At 42.0% G+C, this 27,392-nt stretch overlaps 1 protein-coding gene across 1 annotated transcript in view; it reads left to right on the top strand.

The window, feature by feature from the left end:
- Positions 1-27,392, top strand: part of Csmd1 (CUB and Sushi multiple domains 1) — a 1,514,424-nt gene that overhangs the window by 1,442,423 nt on the left and 44,609 nt on the right. Inside the window, exons 50-52 of the mRNA XM_032918494.1 lie at positions 2,453-2,638; positions 9,254-9,448; positions 18,035-18,208. Coding sequence (XP_032774385.1) covers positions 2,453-2,638; positions 9,254-9,448; positions 18,035-18,208 — 555 coding nt within the window. The remainder of the gene's footprint in view (positions 1-2,452; positions 2,639-9,253; positions 9,449-18,034; positions 18,209-27,392) is intronic.

A 27,392-nucleotide genomic window follows, 5' to 3' on the forward strand; every position in this document is an offset into this window, starting at 1 on the left:
CCTCACCCCAGCTCCTTTAATGAACACTCTCCTGGGGATAGAAACTGTACTTCAAATCTCAAAGCAGACTGCTCATTACTGAACAGACCACATAGGGAGGATTCTCCGGAGTCCTCCAAAGCACAGTTCACTATCCTTTGAAAGATTTTAGGTTGAAGAGAATCATCTGTAAGCCTGTCTGACTTGGCCCCCTGGGTAAGAGCCCCTTTTATGAGTGTTCCCTATGAGCTTGTGGGATGTTATCTTTCCCACGTAACCTGCAGGAGATGTCATTTCATTCTATGCTTACCCCCAAGTAAGAATCTTACAGGAAGTGGGGACTGCGCATGGTAGAATGTAGTTAAGGTCAAGGGAACATTAGGATTTGAAGGATAGGCGCACGGTTACCTGGGAGAAATGGAGCTATAAGGTGGGGAATGAAAACATGGCAACATAATGAGATACAAAAGAACTTTTTAAAAAGGACAAAATCCATGACATGTTCTACATTCAATAAAGATGATCAGTTTTCAAATACCAAAAAGGCTGCAAGTAGATATCTTGTCTATAGGCTTCTTGGACAGAACAGTGGTTTGAGAAAAAAAAAAAAACAAACGAGTTATTATTTTGAACATTTTCCCCAAAATGATGGTTAAGCATAAGCATGAGATGTTTTATGAGTCAATATTATATTTCTTAAAAGAGATATTTCAGATGGTTGAGATTATGAAATGGAGGTCAGTAAGAATGTTAGAGCTGTAGAGAAGGGAGGAATTCTGTGAAACATTGTCTTCGCAATATGGTGGGGCCCTTGAACCTACGGCAGCTGTGGCTTCCTTCTCCAGACCTGCACAAGAGCGAGTCCTTCAGTATATTCTACAATGAATGGAAGAGGAGGTGACAAGGCCCCATTGTTTTCAGCAATCTATTGGTAGTTCATGGTTGTTAGGAGAAAGGGAATGATTTTACTCAGTGGTGCTGCAAGTGGCAAGTGGCCCTGCCTGTAAAGATATCCTGGTATATAGCCATGGCAGCTCCACTAAAACACAGTGTTTCCAAACCCCAAAGTCAAAAGGAGAAAGAAGAGGGGATGGAAGACAGAGTGGAGAGTGAGGAGGGGGAGAAGAAGAGGAGTAGAAGAGAAGAGGAGAGGAGAAGATGAGAAGAAAAAAAGAAGAGGAGGAGAAAATAGGAAGGGAGGAAGGGGAGAAGGTAGAGGAAATTGGGTCTAAGAAGAAAGACTTCAGAAGGAGTGGGAGAGGAGGGAGTGTGAGAGTGTCATGCTCTTGTGTCCAGCACTGCACATATATGAAGTTATCAAAAATACATAAAAGTCAACATATGAGAAATTGTAGAGCTTGAGTTTTCTAGAAGCTTGATATCTAAAACTAAACATTCATTTTTAATTCATCTCTCTCTCTCTCTCTCTCTCTCTCTCTCTCTGTGTGTGTGTGTGTGTGTGTGTGTGTGTGTGTGTGTGTGTGTGTCAGAAGACAACTTAGTCAATGTAATTTTTGAGGTAATTCAGAAGTTATTAGCTTTGATTTGGATGCACTGCTGAGCTTAAGCAATCGTTTACCTTTGTACCAGCCTCCTTTGTATTCATATAGCAAAGTTCCCAAGGCTGAGTTATTTATGAGAAAAGATGGGCCATGTGGCTCACAGTTCTGGACTTCTAAAAGTGGCATGGAGTAGGGTCATCATTAGTGAGAATCCCCTGCATATCAGGAGGCATCATGGTGGGAGCTTGTTTGAGAGAAACTGATCCTGGGATGAGTCAGGAAGACAGTGAACTTGGAGGAGCCCGACTTGCTCTTTCAACAGCTTTCTTAGCTCAGGAGAACTATTGTGGGTCCCAGGAGAAGGCAATTGCTTTCAGGATGAGGATTTCCTGAGGCCCCTCAGCTCTTAAAGATCCCCACACCTTGTTTCTACAATGGAGACCATGTTCCTGACACAGAAGCCGGTGAAGGGCCTGCCAGGCGAAGGGCACAGCATCTTTTAAAAGAACCTATGCGTTGAAGAAAAGAAGTTGGGGAAAGAGGAGAGGAAAGGGAGGTGGAAAACTGTGTATTCATGCCTAATTCCTGTGGGTCTTGATTATCAAAGCTATTGATGAAATAGTAAAGACATGGCCTGCGCTTGTCTTCTTCACAGTCAGCCGAGGTAGAATGTATAATTGTTACTTGAACACACAGCATAAAAATCATGCTGTGACTAGCCTGTGTTTAAGTGAAAGTCATCACCCAATCCCTCCAGTATCCCTCTGATACAGTGTTTGACCCTAAACCAGTTTCTACCATTTCAATAAGCCTTCCACTCTTTCTCATGAATCTTTTGCATCCTTAAAAATTCTGAAAATGTGTGCACTTTTGACAGACATGAAGAACACAATTAATAAATCTGTCTCGGAGATGAAAAATAGAGACAAATTTTAATGAAGTCTTGTAAGGTAAGCCTGTTTTTCTTTCAGCTGTGTCCTGTGGAATTCCAGAGGCCCCAGGAAATGGCTCGTTCACCGGCAATGAGTTCACCTTAGACAGTAAAGTGACTTATGAATGTAACGAAGGCTTCAAGCTGGATGCCAGTCAGCAAGCCACTGCTGTGTGTCAAGAAGATGGCCTGTGGAGCAACAGAGGAAAGCCACCCACGTGTAAACGTAAGTGTTTACGTCTGCTTGCATGCCTATGGCGTTTTCAACGGGACCCACATTCACAGATGGGTGGGTTTAGCTTCCAGAACACAGGTAGTCACTTCCCAGTGTTGTGAGACCTGGTCTCGTCCATCCTAAGAACACAAACAACTCCCATAAAGACAGCTCCCACCACTTAAAAAGAGCTGTGTAATCCTGAATGTTAGCCCAGTAAATCCTATGAAGTCCATCACAATCTATAACATATAACTTGTCTCATCAAACCTAATTCTGGCTGCCATCTTAAGTGTGGGCAGAAGCTCCTGACATTGAGCTCAACAACAGTACCCAATGTAAAGTGTGAAAATATGAAACAGTGTTGAGTTCTGGCCTCCACTTCTCATGTTTCAGGTCTTTGAAAATAAGAGGCATTGCTTCATTTGTATACTTACTGTGTACTCTTTATTCATATCATGGCCTGCCAAAGAAAACAGAAATTTCATTTGTAATATAGAGTAAGATTTCTAGGAAGCTATTTTCAGTGCACAGTAATATTCTTACAAGAGTCAAACATGAGTAAGTTAAGGGAACAGGGAAATGATATAATTATACTTTAAAAATAATAAATATCTTAAAAATAAAAATTATTCAAGCATGAAAAGTTTGAATACAGTGAAAAATATAAACTTAAATAGTAGAAAGCCAAGCTTAACCGAAGTTACACATACATGCCTACACACATGTGTACACACATGTAAACACATACACACACATATATATATATATATATATATATTACACATATGTATATACACACATGCACATGTGAACATAATTTATACAGGAAGAATTTTGTCACAGATATATTAAAAATTACACCTGGAGTTAACCTGCCCTTCTAGTATTTCAAAACTTAAAAATATAAGTTCTTTTTCCTTGTTAGTGTAAACAGTCAAAATCCTACGAAACTAGAACTAGTCTTAGGCACAAAGGGAAACTTCAAATTACACATTGATGGAAAACTTGCCTGCCTTCACACTGTCAAGGAGTCATTGGGCAGGAGACAGGAAGGTGCCGGGAGGCCAGACTGGAGCAAGCCTTCTATGTATCAGTCAGCACCACAGCAGTGGCCATGGACTTGCCTATCACTTTTAAACAGGAGACAAAGAAGAATGAAGGAACAAGTCAGAATCTGACAGCCACTATGCCGAGTGTGGCAACAACTCACCCTACCCCATTCCTGGGTAATTCACTTCACCAACCAGCTGTGCTAAAAGAAGGAGAACCTAGGCCTCTAGGGCCTTGGAGCTCTTCTGGGGACAAGAATCTCCTGAGGAAACTCATTCCATTCTAGAGTCCTTTGTAAAACCAATAGAGTTTGTATCCAGGAACTGAGACCACAGGTAGTTCTGTCATCATTACCCAGGCTGAAGGCTACTTTAGACTTACTTACTGGTGTTTGCTGTAGGGCTGACACTGGAGAGTAGCAACAAAATGAATGGTTTTTTTTTTTTAAAAAAAAAAACAGGCATTTATTTAATGTCTACCTGAACAGCTAGTCCCAGGAATTACGTCCAGGACATTTAAACTTGACTCTGCTATAAACCAGATTGACAGTGAGGGAAAAGAAGAGCTCGCCTGCAAAGGTGCCTGTCTCTCCCCTCAACAAGGCTCAGCCTTTCATTCCCCACTCACTGGAATCTGTCCATTCCATGTCTCCAAAATTAACAAAGAACACCTGAAGGACTGACCTACCATCTCCTCAAATCTGATCTGAAAGCAACCAAGCTTGAGTATCAGCAATAAAGTCAAGCTTCTACTCGACGGGGGCAGGCTGTACATATCAGACACACATTGATGAAGAGAGGCCACATGTCAAAGTCTCATAATCAAAATACAAATGCTCTAAAAGACCCAGAGAAGGTATCGCCCCCTACATCTACCAGTCTTGTGGAAATGTTCTTACTGAGAATTACCTAGATGAACTACAAGACACAGAACTTAAAAGGGCAATCATAACTTCAATCAATTGATTATTTCCTGAACTAATAGTCTTGCTCCTTGGGCCTCTGAAGTTCCACAGCTCAGCCCATTTCCCTCACGCCCATTAGTGTAGGCTGCTGGCAGGCTGCAAAGACTCCATTTCAGCTGTGAATGTGAAGGATGGGGTGATTAAATTATTTCATTCTAAAGGTATCTAATCATAATTTTACAAATCTAATTAAATGTGCTCCAACTAAATATGGTAATAAGACATACTTAGCCACATGAGTATGATGTGGGGAAACTGTTAAAAGAAAATAAAAAGACAATTATATTCCACGCTTATGGGATGATTAGACAAACAGGAAGATTTCTGATAAGGGCCAAATACTACCAGGGAGAATACTTCGTATTTCTGGTAGCAGCCTCATCAGAGTATGAAAGCCTCTGAGGAAAGTACATCCGGCTGCTTTGCCCCTGGCTCAAAGAGTCAATAAGAAACCAGATTCTCTCTTCACAAAATTGAAATCTAGGGGTTAGAAATAGCTCAGAAATTGAGAGCACATAAATTTTTTTCAGAAGCCCCAAGTTCAGTTCCCAGCACGCATGCCAGTTGGGTCACAACCACCTAGAACTCCAGCCTCAGGGAACCTGATACCTGCAATGACACCTGCATTCTGTGACATGCAGACAGACACACATACATACAAACCATTAAGCAAACTAACAAAGCAACCCTGTTTATTTTAATGCAAGCTAGGATTTCCCGAGTCAAATGCAATTATCTTCTCTGTTTCCTTGAAATTCAGAAGTTGGGAAAATGTGTTTGTTGTGCAATGACTATTCATTATTTGTGATTTCAACTCTTTTAATTTGAGAAGTACAATTAGACTTTGGTGCAAAAACAGTGTCAACCATATCAACAGTGAGTCTGTCAGGATGGACTACTATGAATGTTCCCTTGGTTGAAAGGGGAAAAAAACAAAAACAAAATAATGACCCTATGGTGATTGTTTTATTTATAGAATAGAAGGGAGCCTCTATTCCTGCAAAAGTACAAACAGAGGAATGTCAGGTTTATGGATAACCTTGCACATTCTACAAGTTGCAGCATACTTAATTATCATAGAATCAACCGAGAAAATTTAGTCAGTTGTCAAAAATATGTACTGATTAAATTCATGATAACATAAACTTGTTTTCCTGTATTCCTCAGCTATAACAAATATTTGTATCTTCCTTCAAAGACTTTGTTATTTATTTGATATTTGTCTGTTGTGGTATTTATAGCCTTCATGATGAAGGTATGAAGGTTTTGCCTTCTATTTATAGTAATTATGGAAGGAATTTTGTTTTTTGTGCTGACAAGAAAAGTATAATTCAGAGAGACTGAGAGATGCTACAGAGGAAGGAATTCTTGCCTGGGTTGACTGAGCCTTGGCTGTCTTGTTTGTGAAATTTACATAATAATAATAATAATAATAGTAGTAGTAGTAATGATAATAATAATAAGATGATGATGATGGTGGTGATGGTGATGGAGATTGAGATGGGGGTGATGATGCTGATGGTGTAGTCATGGTGATGGGGGTGATGGAGGTGACTGTGATGGTGATGATCATGTTGTTGATAGAGATACCACCAATACAAAGGGAGTTACATGTCTGGGCAGTGGCTGTCCTCTGAAGTATCCATCTGGAGTTTCAGGTGATTAGCAGCTGAAAGAACCTATTCTAACACATTTCTATCAGAATGAAGGCATGTTATCTTGAAAACCACAGCACATGGCCGCTTCCAGGCCTCTGGAAGTCGCTTGACTTTAATCATCCAGGGAGAGACACATTTCCATGTGTCACTCAAGTAACCTGAGATTCAAGCCACTGCTGCCCACCTCTATCTCCCTCAACCCTCACGGCTGTGAGCTGAAGTGCAGTCTTTGTCCAGATGTTCTCACTTTTGTCCCTACTCTCACCTGGACTTCACGAATTGCACTATCTTACAAGTTACTCAGTTTTGCTTTGCTCTATCCATGTTTGGTCTGACATCAGGAGTGAAGACGTTAGTAAAATGCTCAACTCCGTGAGTTATTCACTATCACACCTTGAAGCAGTCATGTGTCTCTCACCTCTGCCCTACATTTTGATCTTTTCACCTCCACGCGCTTAAAATTCTGCTGAGGTATGGCTGCTAGAGCAGTGTGCTGAGGAGAGGTGACCTCGTGCAGTCCCAAGGTAACAGGATGGTGAAAGCATCATGAACAGTTATTAAGAACCAGAAAACATGGCTCTTAAGATACACATCATTAAGTCTCGAGTTTATGAGCAAGGATGTCTTTGGGGGATTGGTTTCCAATTCCTTAAATTATTTATTTTCCATATTCACAGCAGGCAACATGGTACTTGGGTGCACACAGACAGAAGAACTCTACATGTCATCTCATCATAACCCACATGTACAAAAACAGCTCCTCTCTGCAGGGATGCAGACGTAGTCATAGGCAAACTCACAGATGCTGCCTCATCCACCATTACACTCAGAGACTTTCCTTTCTATCATTCAGGCTGTGTGACTCAGGATTTTACCACCCAAAGTATGCCATGGGTCATTCAAATATAACTGTGAGCGATTCATGCTTTGCGTAGTCTGTCTACAGATCAGTTCTGAAAGCGTAAAAACCACAGCGGGAAGCCGTGTCTGAAAGCATGTGCTTTTTCTTCAGCACACAAAAGACAAGATGGACTTTGCTGTTCATGCCCACCCAGGTCCTCAGGTTCCCTCCTGGGCGATGCTTCTCATTCATTTGTGTTCCCCTGTGGTTTATGGATCATGGTCCATTTGTGCCCCAAAGTGCTTTTGTTATGACTCGCAAGACCAAGGCCACTCACATGACTCCCAACAGCATGCTGTGTAATTGTTTTTTTTTTATTTATCACTAGGAATCATCATTGATGGCTCCCATGTAATATTTATAGACTGCATTTGACTATTGTACACACACACACTGCTGTTCACAGCTATCTGTGGTTTCACTGAGAAAAGTCTCTATGACAGGAAAACTATCTTATCTTCAGTTTTACCTTAGAAAACTACAAAAAGACATAGACACCATAGTGGTTACAGTAGATATAAGCTTGTCACCAATCAGAGGGCGAGAGACACAAACAGATAACTAAAGTAGAAGACAAAAAAGCAGACCAAACGCTGTTTCCACGAAGCAGCAAGACACCAGTGGACATGTAGGATTGGTGCTGAGGATGGAATCAGCCAGAGGAAAACTGCCCTTCCACTTTGAGCTAAGGCCCAATGCTACCCAGAAGCAGAGGTTGCAGTAGATCCGATGATTAGAAAGCCAGAGTTAGTTCCAGAAGCACACACACGCAAAGGGAATGACTTTTACCACACTTCTCTGCATTCAGACTTCCTATGGCTGAAGGCTTTATGGACATACCCTAGGCACAGAAAGACATAATTTTGGCTGTTAAGCAAACCATTTGTACATCCACAGTCATAGACAATAGCTGCTGAAACTGCAAACATGTAAGAGGCATATCCTTTAGATTGCTTTTAAATTACCAAATTATCCTTCATATTTTTTAGCCTCATTGTTTTCACTCTTAAATGTCTGTTATTTAGAGTTTATTTGAAGATAGAACAGGAAGTCACCATAGGAGGAAGAGAGAATTTGTAGCATTTGACACAGCAGATTCAGTGATAATGAGTGTGGATGAAATTGAAAAGCAAAACACATGTTGTTATTATCACTCTAGGAAAGCTACAATTTCTCCAGCTGTTGTCTTTGAGCTCAAGACTGGTCAACCTGGCCCCTTCCGTGTGTGGGTAACTGGCTGATGATGACAGATATCAACTAAGGAAGCTTTTAATGCTGTGGCTCTTGCTTCTGCCTAACTCTTAAACTCATTTAAATGACCATCCTACTTTGCATAAACAAACCTACACTTGCATAGCCTCCAAATAGAGTGTGTATGTCCATCTGTCTGTAAGTTCTCTGGAGTCTACTGTCCTGGGGCTGCATCCAAGCCTGCAGTCCTGATACCGCAGCTGCTCTCCTGCCTCTACGCTCAAGAGCCTCTGTCTTTTATTGCCCTAGAAAATGGGAAGTCCTTCCTTTACATTACTATAAAAATAATTTTTCTACAGTGATAATATAGCATGCCTAACTATTTTCATGTACTCATAAACCTAGTAGTATGAATCTGTTCTGTGTGTGTATATATTCATATCGTATATTTGTGCATGTATATACACATGTACATACATGTGAATATGCTTGTGTGTTTCCACATGTGTGTATGTATATATAAGTGTACATGTGTAAGGACAAGTATGTGCTCATGTACCTGTGTATGAATGAGGGCATGTGTGTACATGTATGTGACGAACAGAGAAGGAGTGGTTTCCTATGATTGTATCTCAGTCTGACTACAAGATGCCCAGTAAGAAGACAGTAGCTCCCAGGCTGGAATCCCAGGTTGCCTCCTGAATGATTATGTGGAAACAAGGAAGTCATGAAGAAAGAGTTGGGGGTATCCAGGTCACATAGCACAATGAGTTTCCCATACCAGCAGTCCCTCCTTTCTAGAGCAGCGACAGTAAGAGTTGTCGGGAAGCCATACTGATCCTGAGGTGTTTCTCTCGCAGCGGTGCCCTGCCCCAGCATCGAAGGCCAGCTGTCAGAGCACGTGCTCTGGAGGCTGGTTTCGGGATCACTGAATGAATATGGAGCTCAAGTTCTCCTCAGCTGTAGTCCTGGCTACTTCTTGCAGGGTCAGAGGCTGTTGCAGTGCCAAGCCAATGGGACCTGGAACACTGAGGAGGACAGACCCAGATGTAAAGGTAAGTGAAGATGGGCCCTTCCCCAAACAGGGTGCAGAACTCCAGGACACAGCATCAATGGGATCACCTATGAAGACACCATCATAGTCCTACTGACTGAGGCAGAGCCCTGTGTTAACACAGCAAGCTCAAACCGGCGCTACAGGATCAAATATCTAACACCGTGCTCCTTTCTTAATGACAGTATTTTATAAACTTCAGAATATTAGAGTAGTCAAATATGTCACATCTGAGCTTAAAGACAAATAAAAGCACACATTTGAAGAGCTGGCTATTCTTCTGCGTGAAAGCCGTGACAAACTTCTCATTAGGATCTTGGGAAGTAGTGTTTGTGCTGAAGGGATCTGTCCTCCACAATGGCTGTCTTGAAAAGGGAGATGATTATGCTCTCAGGTACATGATGAACAGTTAAATATGAATGAATAAGAACATGAGACAAAGCTGACATTGTGCGGAGCGCCTTCGGATTTATATACCCCTGATATCCAATCTTTACCGATTGTTGACAGGAAATTACCAAACACTGAAACATGCAGTTGAACTGCAAGAGATTTGCGCAGTACACAGCTTAGGAAGAATGGAAGAATAAAAAGGAGAAAAACAAAGGAATGTGTGATTAGGTGCTTTGCATAACAACTTCAATCTGACTTTTAATACAGCAAATGCTAATTCGTCACGTAAGACAAGCTCTTCCCAGGAACCTAGAGATAAGTAAGGAAGGACGATGGTGGCATGAGATATCCAAGTCCTAAATACCCTGCTTCCCTAGGACACCCTTCCCAAAGCTGCTGTCAGTTTAGCTGTGATGCCTCCTGGTGGCTCTGATGGCTCCTTCCTGTAGGTATCCAATGCCTGGCGAGGAACTCACAGCTAATTTTCCCGGCCATCATCCTGATACATTCTTCCCACACACATGCATTCCATCCATATCCCCTGGCTCCATAGAGCCTCTTTGTGAGCCAGAATTATGCTGTCGAGAAGAGACAAGGATAGCACAGAGGCTCTGACATGACAGACTTTGGCCTTCTAGAGGGGTTCATGGAAGTCTCCTGTAGAGGCAGCAGACTCTCCATACACCCTTATACCCGATTCCAAGGCCACCTAATGTATCCCTCTCAGTCTATGTCAGGACCTTGATAGGCAAGGTCATCTTGATGCCACTGCCTGAACCTGCCTTTCCAGAATAGTTCACACCTACAAGTGAGTCTTTGCAAACTTGGGGTCTTACTGATTCTCAAACCAAACCCAGAAGCAGCAAGGTACCTCTTACTAGGACAGAACGTGGAACCAGGTCCTGATGTTCTAGTGCCATGCTTGTACTAAGGTCCTGGACATCAATTGTCCTGTCACACATGTCCTTACTCCTTATCTCCATCTGGTGTGACAGGAACGGCATATCAACTGTACCCACCTTCCAACCCTATGAATATACACCATACATGCTGGTAATTGCTTACTGCTATGTGTGTATGACATCTGTGCCATGTGCTGCAATGTGTCTCTTTTGCATGCTGCCACAGATGCACAGTGCTTTCCACAATCAGTAGAGTCTACCTGAGACTATGCTTTGCTTAAGATATACTATTCCTGTCTGATTCCAGGTTGTCAGTCTTGGCAAGGACAGCCCCTTTGCTATGACTTCCCCTTGTGTCTCCCACATCTCTGAAATCCTTGCTGTCTTATAAAGACAGGATGTTTACCCAGGCATTTTTCAGGGATCCGAATTGCCCTGGGAAAGTGTTTTGAAGATGGAAATCTGTGTTTGAGAAAGATAAACCAGGGCCCAGGACCAGAGAGTTCACAGGGAACTGGGCCCTTACTCTTATGACTCCACCGGAAGTTTTCTCTTACTTGGAAAGGTGGATACTGCTGTCTTAATCACTTTTCTATTGCTGTGATGAGGTACCATGATCAAAGAAACTTATAAAAGAGGTTTAATCAGGCTTAGAGGTCCGTGGGTTACTGCCCCAGGACTGTGGAACAAAGGCGTGGCACTGGTTCAACAGCTGAGAGCTCATATCATAATTGTCAAGTAGGAGACAGAGAGCTAACTGGGAATACCATGTGCTTTTGAAACTTCAAAGCCCACCCTAGTGACAAATCTCCCCCAATTAGGCCACACCGCCTAATCTTTCCCAAATAGTTTCACCAACTGGGTACCAAGAATTTAGATATATGAACCTATGAAGGCCATTCTCATTCAAACTAGCTCAGTTATTTTTTTTTCTATTTATGCATTTTAGAAAATTTTTTTCACTGGAAAAAAGGTTGGCTAACTTTCAGAAACTCATCTTCGGAAACAGAGATGCATCAGAGCAGACACTCCTGACTTATTGTGGCAGGTTACGGTGCTGTCTAGCATGCTAGGCCTTGTTTGCTGTTGCTCGTGTTTTGAAGATGATACCCAGGAGTTGAGCATACTCTCCAGGCTCTTGCCACAAGCTCTGGTGGAGAGAGGCCCTGACTCCAGAAACAACTGTTGTCGAGGTTACAGTACTATTGGGTCTACCTGAAGTGCTGTATCTACGGCTGGGAAAACACTTATTCCAACTGTGGTAGCTCCATGTGACACAGAAGGGCCCTTGGGCTCTGTGTCTGACATTAGATGGGCCCACAGGTTCTGCATATGACATTGAATAAGCCCACAGGTTCTGCACGTGACACTTGGTAAGTCACAGTTTCTGCTGTGACATTAGATGGACCCACAGGTTCTTCATGTGACATTGGGTGGGCCTACAGTTTCTTCACATGACATTGGATGGACACAGACTGTCTCTTTTTTTGATACATTAGGTGGGCCCTCAGGTTCTACATGTGACATGGGATGGACTGATAGGTGCAGCATGTAGCATTAGGTGGAATCACAGGGTTTGTGTGTTTCCTGCCTGGGGCCTTCCAGAGCTGTCTTCATGGTGCTACTGGAGTCCTGTCTGCATATGAGTGTGACTGAGTCAGGACTGGCTATCCGATTACATTCACAGACAGAACATGGGTCCTTGTGATTATGGCTGGTTCTCAATGTACGATCTCAGGTAATGGGATCCACTCTCAGATTCTAACGTGTGTCCTTGACCCTCTCCAGCGTCTTGCTTTCTGTCTCTCACAAGACAGGAACCAAGTGGCCTTTTTAAGGGCTCACTCTTCCAGGATAGCCTCAGCCTGTCAATCTCACCCATGTCACCAAAAGTGAACTGGCTCAGAACCTAAGCTAGTCCTGTCTGACTAAAACACTGTACCTGGGATTACACAGGGGGCTGTGACCAGGGGGAAACTCAATGATTTCCTGAAATTTTTCTTTTCCTATATTGTAAGTTGAAACTGCTAATTATTTGAAACTATTTAAGCAATTTTAATGAAAAACGAGAAGACATAAATTGATATTAATTTATATAAAATGATACCAAGTCCCTTCCATACTAATATAAAATAGTATACTTTTATACACAATAAGATTTTTTTTCAAGCAGAGCAGTAGTTTGCGAGAAGAGCGTCCTTTTGAGTCTCTATGAGACAAGGCTGCAGGGGTGTGGCTGGACCCTCCATGCTTGCTCAGAACTTCTTTAATTATGCCATTTTAGTGGAGGTATGAAAACTCAGGTAGTTTGTAGTCTAGGGGCTGGATAGAGGGATGTCTGTGTATTCTGAAAAGATTCCAGGGACTTCCAGAGTCTTGGGCTACATTTTGGAAAAGCTATTTATGATGAACACAGTGTTCAGATGTCCAGGATCTCATTTCAGATGCAGAGCAGGGGAGAGATGTGCTAACAGAAATGAGTATGCTCTGTTAGCTTTTGTCTCCAGTCTCCCTCCCACTTTTGCCTTGTGCCCTCATGAATATTCATGTTATCAGGTATTCTCCACAGTCAGCTTCAGTTCAGTATCTAACCTTACTTCTCTTTATAACAAATTGCGGAATTAAGTCAGACAAAAATCTCCTCTCTCAGAGCAAACAGTAAATAGGTTGCTGAGGAGCAAAGGAGTCCCAGGTCAGACCCTTCCAAAAGTGAAGGAAGAGAAAGAAATTAGGATGTTACATGTTCACTTTCTGGAATCTACAGAAATCAGTCAACGCATTAGTTTGTTATTTCTTGTGAAGCTGCAGTTTATTATAACTTAGATTTCCTTTGTTCCTCATGATCCCTATTTTATCCATATACATCTAGAAAAAACACAAGATCAATACTAGTAATAATATACTTTTCTTTGAAATGGGTGCCTGAAAACCCCAGGAAGTTCAAACACCATTCAATTTCTCAATTAAACATACTTAGAGTGACACATTTTTTTTCTAAGCCCTGTTTTCTAGCCTGTGACTGTATCCCTGTAGAAAAAACCATTGCTTTCCATATGGTGCTGGGATAGAATCAGCAGCATCTTCAAATGTGTTGTCATGGAAACCATTGGTATAGCACTGGAACTGTAATTTATAAGGTTTAAGTTACCTGTGGCTTATCTCAGAATAGCCAGGCAATGAGATGTGAAGGGAACCTACTATTTTCCATTATGTGTCTGCTCAGGATCCAGGGTGATAAGTTTCCCGGTTTGTGGTCATTTAATCCAGAGGAACAGATCCTTGGCCACCCCTGAGTACATCACAGCTCCCTGAGAACAGCTAAGTTCTCCAGCTTCTTGGGGTTGGGGAAGGATGGGAGTGGGGGTTGACATTATCACTCCAAGTGGTTCTAAGATCTCAAGAGTGTCTATAACACAAGAGGAAGAAATCTTCCTACTACAGTCTTCTTTCTGCAGGAGGCAGACAAAATTCTGACACAATAGGGAATCCAGTATTCTCTTAACTTCATAAAGTATAACTATACTTTATATTTAAGAGCAAGAAACGTTTATTGTGGAAATACATGACTCAAATATTTGCATTTTAAATTTTATGTATATGCAAAAAGCCAAACTAGACCTTTAAAAATGTATACAGGAAACATCACCCATGTTCTAGACTGTCCCTGTTGCCTAACTACTGATTTCACATTTTCTGAAAGCAGGTCTTCACCCAACTGAGGTTCAGGATAGCTTCTGTAGTTTCTGATTGCTAGCCAGAGGCATGTGCTGACGGATGGCTAAACACAATGGCAGAGGTCTATCCACAAAAATCAGCATAGGCTTCCTAACCTCTGGCTTGAGGACCACTGTTACTCTATTATTAGAGTGAACATTGTACATCATGGCTTGAACAAGAGAGACTCACCAATAGGTCTAGTATCTCCTCACTGATGGCAGCTGATTCTGTCATAAGCACCTCATTTTGGATGAGGCCTTTCAGATTTACACCCAGTTACAGACCGGAGCTGTGGGCCTGTAGGCCTCACGTAGTGACTTGTCTGTAGTCCAGCACCACTCCCTCGTATGTTCACAACCATCTCCAGGTCCCGCTCAGGTCCTGCCTCTTCTCACACCCAGCAGAGTATCGTGCTCTTGACTGCTCATGGACGCTGTGAGCTGCGCAGGATCGTGGAGCTGTATTGACTCTAGCAGTAGAAAGCATCAATATTTAAGATTGTTTTTAAGGCTCCATTCTTCTGACAGGAACGCTGGCCTCATGGCCGTGTCTGAGAAAACATGTGCCAACAGGCTACTGGTTCAAAGTTCATCTTCCTGTGAATACTAGAGGAGGGGAAAATGAAGCTTGCCTAGGAGGTGTGGCTTGTCACCCATTGCCATGATAGAAAAGTCACATTCAGAGAACCCTCATGGGGTGTTCTCTGGGTGCCCTCAACTTAGCACCTTTGCTGTGCAAAGGCACCACCTGGGTTCTGAGAGTGCTGTGAATTGTGAGTGTGAACATGTTTTGAGTGGTAGGGGAAAAGCACAGCTAATGAATCCATTTTGGGAGACCAGGAGGGAGGATAGCATAGATAGACTTTCTCCTTGTTTTGTGACAGGGTTATTTTTAGTGCTGATGGTCTCCCCAATTAGGCTCTTCCAAGTTGCTCTGCCACCCTTACTAATGAGCAGGGTTTGCAGCCAAGAGAAACTCTAGGCTTAGAATCCCATTATCCAGCTGCCCAGAAGCTCAGTGGTTGTTCTGTTAGTTGCTTGTGATCTAATGAGCCTCATTAGAGGATAGACTTTAAATAGTCTCCTCACCAGGATATGTGAGCCAAGACTGAGAGGACAGAATCCCAAGCGCATCTTCTTCCTGCTCTTCTGATAAAGGTCTGCAAAGCTCTCAGCTAGGAAACTGGTCCAGCCTTGTCATTGAACGCATCCGTGATAAGCACTGAAGTTTCAACATGAATTGCTAAATATCACAGTTCAAGGTAGGGTTCACACGGTGTTTGGGAAAAGGCTTAGAGAAAAGTTCACAGCAAATTATAAAAACCTAAATCCCTCTTGAATCCATTGACATTTGATATGGTACATGCTAGCAAATTATTGAAAGCTCACACTTGCCGCTGTGAAGGTTTAACTTGGCAGTCTCTCAGACACTAAGAAATGCGGAGCCTTTCTCAGCAAGATTTTGTCTGGAGGTGGACTCCTGATTCCTGGCAAGTGACCCCTACAGATCACATTTAGCAAGCAGGTCTGCCTGTTTACTAAGTGGAAGTCATACCACCGTGTATTCCACTAAACTAAGGAGAGGCTATTTCAATGGTACATTCATATCATTTTTCTTCATCTGATATTATGCTAGACTTTTTTTTTTAATCACGGTGACAAATCCCCAAGAAAATGGTTTTGAGCAATCTTATTTTATTTTCTAATTTGAGACAGGGTTTCTCATACATTAGACCAGACTTTATGGTAGTCCCCTAGCCTCAGCCTCCAAAATGGCAGGTGGCATTATGGACAAGAGTCACGTTACCTGGACGAGAAAAGCAATGTGGAAAAGGGACAACTGGGTCATAATTGCAGGGGCTTGTACACTTTTTATTGCCTGTTTCTGGAATGTGCTGTGGCCTTGCTGAATAAAGTTATTCACCCAAGGTTGCCAGAAAGCAGAAATAGGAGTGCCAGGAGTAAGGTGTGTCTTTCAAAGTGAATAAGATGTGTCTTGCAAAGTATCCCCTCCCTAAGCAGGCTCACTCTTTCTAGTCTCTACAACATCACAATAGTTCATTATGACTTTTAATTCATCAATGGATTCATTCTAAGATGAGGTCATAGTTCTTATGGTCCACTCACATGTCAATCATTGGATCTACTGTCTAGGGTCCAATCATCAATACACCAGCCCTCTAGGATCAAGGTGATGGTGGCTTATATGTGAGATTTCATACAGACTTGTTGTTTGAGTACTTAGTCCCGGGAATTTGTGTAGCCTTTAGAAAGCATGGCTTTATTAGAGGAAGTAGAGGCATCAAACCTTGAAGATTCTTGTCTCTTTCTGCTTTCTGTTGGTTAGCGATGGGTCAGCAAGATGCCTCAGGCTCCTGACACACTCATGAGATCAGTGTCCACTGCTTTAATCAGCACCATGACTTTCCCACCATGAAACTCCAAGCTAAAATAAATCTCTTTCTGTAAGTTGCTTCTGTAGAGTATCATGTCATAGCAATGAGAAAAACAACTAAGATACTGACTGCCTTGTTGATTCAATATCTAAAATAGTCTTCAGCACTGACTTCCATAGTCCTCAGTCTTTCTCAGTACCGTCAGACACCAGAGACTGTTAGGAGGCTGGCCGAGCTCACCTGGCTGAGCAAAGATCTTCTCTCATGATTGTTTTCTCCTCCCATCTCTTACCCGTTTATTGTGGCTGGGAGCTCTGTCATTTTGCCACTTCCTGGCATGGCCGTGTCCTGCACGTGTCATTGCTTAGTAGTGATCTGAACATTTCTCTTGGGAAGCTTTTCTCAAACTTCCACTCTTGGTTAAACACTAGTGAGCCTCTGTTAGCCCCTCAGCCTTGAAGATTTTTTAATTTTTCTTCCTATTACAAGATCCAGTGGATTTTGTCCTCAAGTATTTAAGTATCTGAGATGCAAACATGTCGGTGTCATTAATATTTCTACTGTGGGTGACCATTAACTTACCTCCACAAATGGACTAATGGAGTCAATAGGACAGAAACTATGTCCTATTGAATCTCAGATGACAAAGACACCCTTAGGTCCTACAAAGAACTGGAAAGAAAATGATCTTAGTGCTGGAGGTAGAGTCAAAGGTGCTGAATTGCAACCCACCATGCTGGGTTTGGGTGGGTGGCCCTTGAGAAGACACTTCTCACATCCCTGGCAGGTACATGTGAGTGTCCCCGCAAGTGAATCATTCTTAGAGTGAATATAGAAAGGAAAGTAGACAGTCTACTTGCTTAGTAGATAGTCTTGTGGATTGCTGCGTTACACACTGTGTCCATTTTGAAGAAATGGTTATCAATCTGTGAGAATGAAATAACTATGGGTCACTTCAGGGACCTTGGTGGCTTTGGGATATGCTAGGATATCTGAGATTTTATGTTAAGAGCAATAGAGAAAGAAAAATCCAATTGAGAATACTGACCCATCAATTCCCAGCAGACTGGACCTCTCTGCCTAGCAGACAGACCTCCCTGCTGTATGCTTTTTAGGAAAACCAATACCCAGGGTTTCTGCTGTAGCTCAGACCTGGACTAACACAGTTTTTCTCTTCCAGTCATCTCCTGTGGAAGCCTGTCCTTTCCCCCAAATGGTAACAAGATAGGGACGCTCACTATGTATGGAGCCACCGCCATCTTTACGTGCAACACCGGCTACACACTTGTAGGCTCCCATGTCCGGGAGTGCTTGGCCAATGGTCTCTGGAGCGGATCTGAAACAAGGTGCCTGGGTAAGCTGCTCGGAAGTTCCCATGTGGTGCAATTCAAATAAACCTTGAGAATGGATCACAGTCTGGGGAGTACAGGGCTTCAGGCTCTTAAGTCTCTGGCAGCCTTTCTGAATCTGGCCATTGCCATGTCTAAACTCTAAAAGTGTCTAAAAGTCTAAGAAATAAAGGATGGGCTTGTTGTATGTCATCTGGCATATAGTGTGTCTTATAGAGAGGATGGAGAAATGGCTCCATGATTAAGAGTGCTGATTGCCTAATTAAAAATAAAAATCTTTAAGTTAAAAAAGCTATCTTATAGAGGACTGAGACTATATGGCACTCAAAAACCTTCACAAACTTAGCAAACAGAAGTAGGAATTTCCAAAAAGTTATACACATTTTACATTTTCAACAGCTTAAAATCCCATCAGGGAACTGAGGTGTTGGTCATCAAACTGAGCTGTTTAAAGTTGTATATATCTGTAATACCATGGCTTTGTTATCCTATTCTTTGATAATTTTAGAGTAGAGGATGATGTTTCTCTGCGTCAATGTGGACAAAGCTTTGACTGTGCAATTCAGATTTGCCAGTATTTCAAAGTTGCTTTAATTGATGTCCTTATGACCATTTCAGTGTCATACAAATCTATAGTATTTTATCAGTCACCTACCTATCACCAGTATCCCTGTTCCTTCCATCTGCCCAGCCTTCTATCGCCCCTCTCCATCACCTTATTACTTCAGTCCCCACTCCTTCTATTACCCTACTTCTCTCCAGTACCCCATCTCTCTCCTGTATCCTATCACCTAACTCTTAGTATCCCAACTATGTCATCATCTCATCTCCCTCCATTACCCCACCCTCCCAGTACCTCCCTCCCTCTATTACCTCGTCCTTCCATCTCCCCACCTGTGTCTGTCATCCCATCTTTCTCCATCCCCTAGCCTTCCAGTACCCTACCTTCCCTCATCAACCTTCAGGGTACCATCTCCCTCCACCATCCAATCTTTCTATCATCCCATCTCCCTTTCTCATCCCTCTTCCTCTATCACCTCAATTCTTCAGTATCCTACCTCTACTGCTTCACTTCTCTCCATCATTCTTCCTTTCTAGCATCCCATCTCCTTCCATCACACCACCCTTCTAGTACCCAGCCCCTCTCTATTACCCTGTTTTCAATGCTTTCCTTATCTTTCTCTAGCATCCTCCTATATTCTAGTACCTGTCTTACCCTTAGTCTTCCAGAAAATTATCTGCGTTTCCTTGAGTGTTCTTAAGGATTGGTGGCCATTGTAAAGCCCTTTTCATATGGCAGTGAACATAGAGACAATGTCTCCTCTTTCTACTTCAGTGGAATTTAGCACCAAAGGGGGTGGGGTGAGCGATCCAAAACACTCAACTTCTGCTTTGGCCTGGTAGGGAAGTCTATAGGTTAGGTTGCATGGGAAGCTTGGGGAAATTAAATGATTTCCTTTCTTTGGTTCCTTATGCTCCACCAGTCGGAAATATTCTACTTATTCTGTTATCCTTCTATCCAAACGTAAGGCTTCAGTTCCACTGTGGTCTTGATAGGATGCAATCCATCTTGAAAAAAATTTGGACTAACTTCTGAGCCAGGAGAAATTTAAACTGAACATAAGAAGAGCAAAACCTCCAGGGTATGAAGAAGAAAATTTGAGTGGTGAGAAGTTGGATGGGCTTGTAAAAATGTAATGAAATCAGAGGATCACAGTATTTAACATGGAGATGAACAGCCAGGAAAGGGCTGAGATGTCACACAGCCACTGTATCGCTGGCTAAATAATGGGCGGTAAATTTAGTGTAAAGATTTTTCAGCTGAGCAAATATAATTTCACAGTGACCATTGAAACTTGACTTTGAGATTCATAATCTGCCTAATATGGTAATGAGCATATCCCTGTGCTGGAGTAACAGATTGCTGGTGGGTAGATCACATAATCTAACCCAACAAGAATGTAGACCCAGGGGAAGCCACAGCCAGCTGTGCAGCCTGTGGAATATGTGGGTGAGTGGATGAGCAGGAGGGAGCAGAGCTGAGCTATTGCCAAGGTAGATAGATGGTGGGATAGTCAGACAGATGGATTAATAAAGGCACATTCTTAAACCTGGCACAGATACTGTATATCTGGCACCATAATTGCTTCAGAGTTCCGGAGCCCACATGCTAACTGGATGCCTCATGAGAGATAATATCAGTGAATGCTGTCTTTATTGGTAACCCAGGTATGGCGGTTTGCAGCTTCATTTTATTGAATTCATATGAGAACACAAAGTAAGCGCATGTTACTCCTGACATGAAACAGAAAAAGGTTTAGAGAAATGAGGAGCTCGCCCATGGTCGTGTTTCACTGGTAATAAAAATAGCCTTGAAATATAGGCTGTGTGGTTACAGACCAGGAGCTCCCAATCAAGTGCTCTTTCACTGAAAAAAAGTCCTTCCTAAAAGGTGGTGCAAAGGGCAGCTGTACTCTCCCGCCAAGTCTGAGCGACAAAGAGACAGTATCAGAGGGCCTGGGTATGACAGGAAGGGTGTTCTTCCCCTCCCAGGATACCGCATGCCTCAACCCCACAGAGCCAGTGACCTCTCCATATGCATAAATGCTCTTGCTCAACCATGAATCTATTACTTTTCTTCTGTGTTGTGATTTGTTATTTGATATTCAAATCAGTGTTTCATCCGTTTCCTTGCTAGGGCCTTCTCGAGAGCACTCTGGCTTCCTTCCGAGCAGAGTGACCTTGAGAGACCTGCAGATCTACCTCTGCATTATGGCAGCTGACTCGGTGGTCACTATGGAAAATGACTTTCAGAATCAATCATGCCATTTGGTGAAGATATTTTTTAATTAAAATATTTTTTGTATAATATATTCTAGTCATGGTTTCCCCTCCCTACTTCCCAGTACCTCTCCACCTCCCCTCCCATCCATATCTATACCCTTTTGGTCTCTCTAAGAGGAACAGGTATTTAAAGAATTATAATAAAATAAGATAAAACAAAACCAAATACATCAGAAAGACCCAAACAAGGAAAAGAGACAAAGAAAAAGCACAATAAATACATTTAGATTCCATGCATATACACAGGAATCCCATAAAATCATAAAACCAGATGCCACTATATATACACAAAGGACTCATAATGGGGAAAAAGACCCCAGTAATGTCCATGAGTTTATTTGGCCATCTACTGCTGGGCATGTGGTCTATGTTTAAGAGTGGTTTGTTTCCCTAGTGAGACTTCCTTGCAGAAAACTAAGTTTTCATTTGCAAGTGAATACTAACTGGAGATAGCTTCTGGGGTAGGCATGGGGGCATGTTTCTACTTCTCTTTCCAGCTCAAGGACCCCAACTTGTACACACTCGGGCAGGCACTGTGCATGGTGCACAGTCTCTATAAGTTCACATGTGCATCAGTCCTGTAAAACATAGAAGGCCTTGATTTCTTGGTATATCAATCTGGATATTTTGGTGAAGATATATTTTTTCCAAAAATAAAATGTTCATATTTTTAAATTCAGAAAACAATTTGTATAATAACATGGCCTCAAGTCAAAGAGAGATTATCTCTTGATAAGACAAAATAATAACCCTCAATTCTATGGCTTTGAGAAAAAAGACACTGCAATGAGAAGAACTCAGGAAGTACCCAAAGACAGGAAGAGAGGACCAGTTATTCTACAGGAAGCTGGATGCAGCAGGCGTGTTTCCCTGAATGTAGTCAGTGACAGAGTGAAAGACAAGATCTTATAAGGGAAATATACCATGGTCTGGAGACAATAAACAGTGCTGAGAAACATAGATACTCAATTGCCCATGCCCACGGCTGTTCTTCCATATTTTCCACATAACTCAGTTCCACTGTCAGGATGTTCCACTCTTCCACTCCATTCCTTATGCATCTGAATACTCCATACCCAGCATCTTAGGGTTATTAGTGCTGTGTTAGAATTCCATGGTCACAAACTATTTAAGGAAGTTTACGGTCCCTCATCATAGTCCATCACGGAGGAGGGTCAGGGCAAGAACCTGAAATCAGGGCTAATGGATAGGGGAACACTGCTTCCTGGCTTATTTATTCTTTGAGGATTAAACAATCTGTTTTCTTATACATCCTGGGATCATCTGACCAGGGATAGCACCACCACCCATAGTGGCCCAATCTCTCCTATATCAGCCACTTACTAAGAAAATATACTCAGGACTTGCCTAGAGGTAAATCTTCTGCATCTTAATTGAGAATCCCTTTTCCCAAATGATTCTAGCATATGGCAAGTTGGCATAAAATGAGCGAAAGCTTCTTGATGTCAGTTCTGTAAAGAGTATAGAGTAGTCACTCAGGATGGATGTGCCCTTATGGTAATGGATCTGGTGACCTTAGTTTATGAAGAATGTCTGGGAAACATTTTAGCATTATTTAGCCAACAGAAATAATAAGTAGATCATTTTGAATATATGAAATGCCATGGGATGAAAGATGCAATGAGCGTGTTATGGTTGTTTTTCTTGTCTTGGACAGCTGTGGAAGGGTTGGGAGAGATACCATGGAAAGCTGTGGTGGGAAGAATAAAGCTAACTAAGTTCTTGTGCTTGGGGTGGGATGAGGGTCTGTGTTGGTGTCAAAAGTGTGGTCAGTAAGAGTAGACACCATATCCTGGAAAATTAGGTTTCAGACAAAGTGTAAAAGCCTTGAACAATAGATCAAGTTAGGATGGCAGATCTCTTTAGCATCACAATGGAGTTTCATTTCAGAAGAGAGCTGCCCACCTATGCTCTGTCCCAAGGGCTTCTGTGGATCCAAACTGTATTCAGTCTCAGACCCTTGATTCCCAGAATTGTATAAGATATAATGGTAGATGTTTGGTACGGGTTATGGGTGGGAAGTCTCCTATTTATTATGAGGAGTACCCAGAGGAACATTTTGCTTTGCATGGTCCTTTAGTTAGTTAAGTAAGTAAGTAAGTAAGTTACTTAGTTAGTTAGTTAGACGTACTCTGTCTTGTATCTGGTACTCTAGATGTGTCCACTGATGTTCACAACAAAGAATATTTCTGGTCATTGAATAGAAACGAGTCAATATTTAAAAGGATGATTATGCACTAACCATCCCTTGTGGAATTTTCTAAATAAAAGTTGTATTTAAGGAGAGGAAGGACAATTTTCTTGGCTCACGCTCAAGACTAAAATTTCGTCCCTAATCTGAGTTCTAAAGTTCTGAGTGAGGCTGGTGTGTGTGTGTGTGTGTGTGTGTGTGTGTGTGTGTGTGTGTGTGTGTGTGTGTTTGTGTGTGTGTCCTCTTGCAGATGAATTCACTGTGAAGGCATGCACATAACACAGGCTCACATAAACTCCAAGAGCACATTGTGGATGAATCCACTCCTGCACTGTGACTGTGGCCTATAGAATTCTCTAAGTTACCTAGGACTTGCTCTGTGTTTCCATCTATAAAGCACAATGCTGTATATCAATCTAGCCTGGATCATTAAGCCACAAGGGCACAGACCCCATACCTTCCCTACCAGGTGCCTCAAACCCATCAGGAAAGTTTTATGATCACAGGGTTCTCATAATTATTTTCTTTATCTTCTTTGTAGTAATTTCCCTTAAATCCAACAGTGATCACAAAAGCCAGAAGAAAATGGTATACTTATTATCTAAGGCCCCTGTTGTAAAGGTGTTCATTAATCTCTTGATAACACACTTATGCCATGTAGATTAGCACAGAATGACCCCTCAGGTCTCCCACTGGGTTACCTCTTCAATCCTTGCTGTCAAGAATGCCTCTGATAAGGACTACTATATAAAAACCTCAACCTTCCAGTACAATGGATTGTTGCTTGAAGTAGATTTGCATTTGTTGAACTATAAAAACTACAAAGACACAAATCCTTTTGTGAACATAATATGGTGACATTCACAAAGGCCAAAGTATCTAGATATTATTGTTCAAAGCTGTATTTTAGATATTTTTAGAGGTTGAGGGGGATAAAATTAGAATATACTCTTCAAATACCTTGTAGATATAGAGAGGTCTATGTAAAATATTTAATAAAATAGCCAAGAAAGGTATTTGATGACATTACAGAAAATGTGATTTTTGTTAGAAGAGAGGAATTTCTTCCCTCCTCCCTAAAGTTGTCTGCTCTGCCATGTTTCTGCCAAGTGTCCATGGCGTCTTAGGGAAGGTGACCAGCTCAGAGTCTTCTAACACAAATCCTCACACTTTGCCCACACATTCTTCTTGACAATTGACAGAAGTACATTCTGTGACAGAGTTAGGCCCTCGGTCAATGTTGTCACCAGAGGCACCCAGTGTAGCATAGTTTGTCAAGCTCTTGTCCACCACAGGACTTCCTGTTCTCAGGGGCAGTTGCCTTTGTGTAGCAAAGAAAAGTTGCTCAGCGTCACCCTTGCAAGTTGTACCTAGAAGTAAAACAGACTCAGGCACCAGTGTTCTACAGTGTTCTTTTTAACCAGACATATACACAGATTTTTAAAACATCCATGGATGCTTACTGCTAACACTAGCTTTCATGCCTTTCATGCATCTGGTCCACTTGACATTTTTTGACTGCTTGTTAATACTTAAGAAGGGTCTTCAAAATGGCTCTGGTATCCACTGTCCAAATAAGCCTGGCTTAGCTCAGAGATGCTCACCACACAGATTACCTCACTACACAGATTACCTCACATCATGCAGCCTGCCATTCTGACTCTCCTGAGAGACAGGATATTTTTAATGCTCCTTACTTCCTTGTCAGCACAAAATACTGATAATCACAGGGGCGAATACTAAGGTTGGCCATTTGGTTTGTAGATTTTCTAAAAACGGGTTACGATGTAATCCTCGCTGAAATGTTGAATATTCACAGTGACAGACACTGGCAGAGTGGAAGGGGCGCTTCGGGCAAGAAGGTCTCAGGGGAGAGAGTAGAGATGTACATGGCAGGGTACTTCAGTCTCCCTGTAGAGCAGAGGGGTTCACTCTGCACCTCCCTGTAAGATGTTCCCTCCTCCACGAGTGCTGTCCTTCGCCCCAGGTAAGATTCTCTGCAGTACCACAGGTGGGGTTCCATGGAATCAGCACAACGTAGATTAATTTACACTTCCAACTCTTCACATTCCTTTCCAAACCCCAGAGATTTATGTTCACCTGTCCCGTCCCTGCCCATCCCTCTGGGAACTCAATACCAGGATCTCTGCCAATAAGAAAATCAAAATTCAAAAAGATAAAGTCCCTTATATAAAGTGTACAGTGTTCGCACATGGCACATGCCCTCTTGTGATCTATAGTTTGTTTTTGTGTGATTTAGGATTACCAGCATCCCAACATGTCTCCAGCATGCAAGGTCTGTACTCTGTGAGTCTCTGCATCTCTGTCTGTCCATCTAAAGTCAGTCTCTGGGGGATATACCTCATTCTTTACTTCAATCCCAGCCCAAGAGCTGTGTGAGGTGGGGCATCCGCTGGTATGATTATTTGAATGAGAATGTCTACCATAGACTCAGATATTTGAATATTTGATCCCCATTTGTTGGCACTGGCTGGAAAAGCTGAGAAGGTGTGGCTTTGTTGGAAGAGATGTGTCCCTGGAAGTGGGTTTTGAGAGTTTAAAGACTCTTAGCAATCCCAGCCAACTTTCTTTGCTTCCTGGTTTTTGTTCAAGATGAAAGCTCTTGTCTGTTTCCCATGCTGTGTCTGTTGCCTATAGACACATTTCCCTGACATGACAGACTCAAGTCCCTCCAAAAACATAGTAAGCTTTCTTCTGTAAAGTGTCATGTCATTAACACCTTTGTCATGAGATTACATCCCAATAATATTATAAATAATAATTTCTATGCATGGTTATACTAGACCACTCAAAGGTACCACAGAAAACAATACAAGTGAGTAGGCGCTGGAGGGATGGAACAGCCATCCATCAAAATGGGGAAGCATCTATCTCCATGTGCAAACACATTTCTGAATAGGGCTCTAGATAATCCTCAGGACCAAGTCTCTCATCAATGTGGTGATGAGACCACAACCTCTTTCTAGGTGCATTTCATTACTGCTCAAACCGAAGACAATGATAAGGACTTTTAAAAAAGACTCTCACAAACTAAGGACAAACAAAATATTACATTACAATGTCATCTTAAATTCAAAAGAGGACTCAGAGTACATTTAATTTCAAGTTTCACCTGAGGGAGATTTTTCTTCCTCAATTTTGTTTGACATATTATTGTTGATATTTTGTATTAAATGCTGAAAGTGAAATTGTTGTGGATATTCTGTACATGTGAATAGAAGTAGAAGTGAGCAGCTATTTCAAATCATGGATCACCTGGTATGATGGTCAATATTAACTGTCAACTGCGTACAAACAAGATTCATCAGGGAAAAGAATCTTGGCCTGGGATTGTCTAGATCACGTTCCCCATGAGCATGTCTACGGAGGATTGTCTTAATTATGTAAAACAATGTGGTGAAGACCCAGCCCACTCTGTACAGGATATGACCCACTGTTTTAAGTTTCTGCTACTCAGATTCCCCTACAATGATGAGTTATGAGCTGGAATTCAGAACTAAAATAAACCTCCTCTCCTTTAAGTTGTTTTTTGTCAGGGTGTTGTGGGTTTTTTTTTTGTTTTGTTTTGTTTTTTGTTTTTTTGTTTTTTTTGTTTTTTTTTCCCCAGTGACAGAAATGAAACCAGGAAATCTTGTCTACATTTATTCAAACTAGGAATGTAAATGACCACATCATCCTATAGATTCTTCCTTCTATTTGGTACAGAGCTGAGGTGCAGAGATTTTGAAGTATATCCTCTGTTTTCTTTAAACAGTTAGACTAGTTCCTCAGAGAGTAGGGTAGCCAAATTGAGTGGGAAATACCCTGGGAAATTTTCCTTGCAGATATAGTACACCTTGCTACTTGCCTCCTAAGGGATACATACATGACTGTGTGACTTAAAGGCATATGCCACATCAAGCTATGTGTGAACTAAAAGCTTGGTGGAGACATATAGAGTTTAAATGAGTTTTCCCAATCAAGGTTGTCTAATGCATGAGGACCAGAAAAGCTCACCTGAGGTTTGGGGACTTTGTTAGATGTGCCCTCTTTAGCAAACCATGCTGGTTTCCAATGACTTCATCCCAAAGTGACCCCCAAATCTCCTGGAACAATGGTTCTCAGTCTTCCTA

This window comes from Rattus rattus, chromosome 13 (genome assembly GCF_011064425.1).
Source record: "Rattus rattus isolate New Zealand chromosome 13, Rrattus_CSIRO_v1, whole genome shotgun sequence".
Classification (NCBI taxonomy): Eukaryota; Metazoa; Chordata; class Mammalia; order Rodentia; family Muridae; genus Rattus; species Rattus rattus.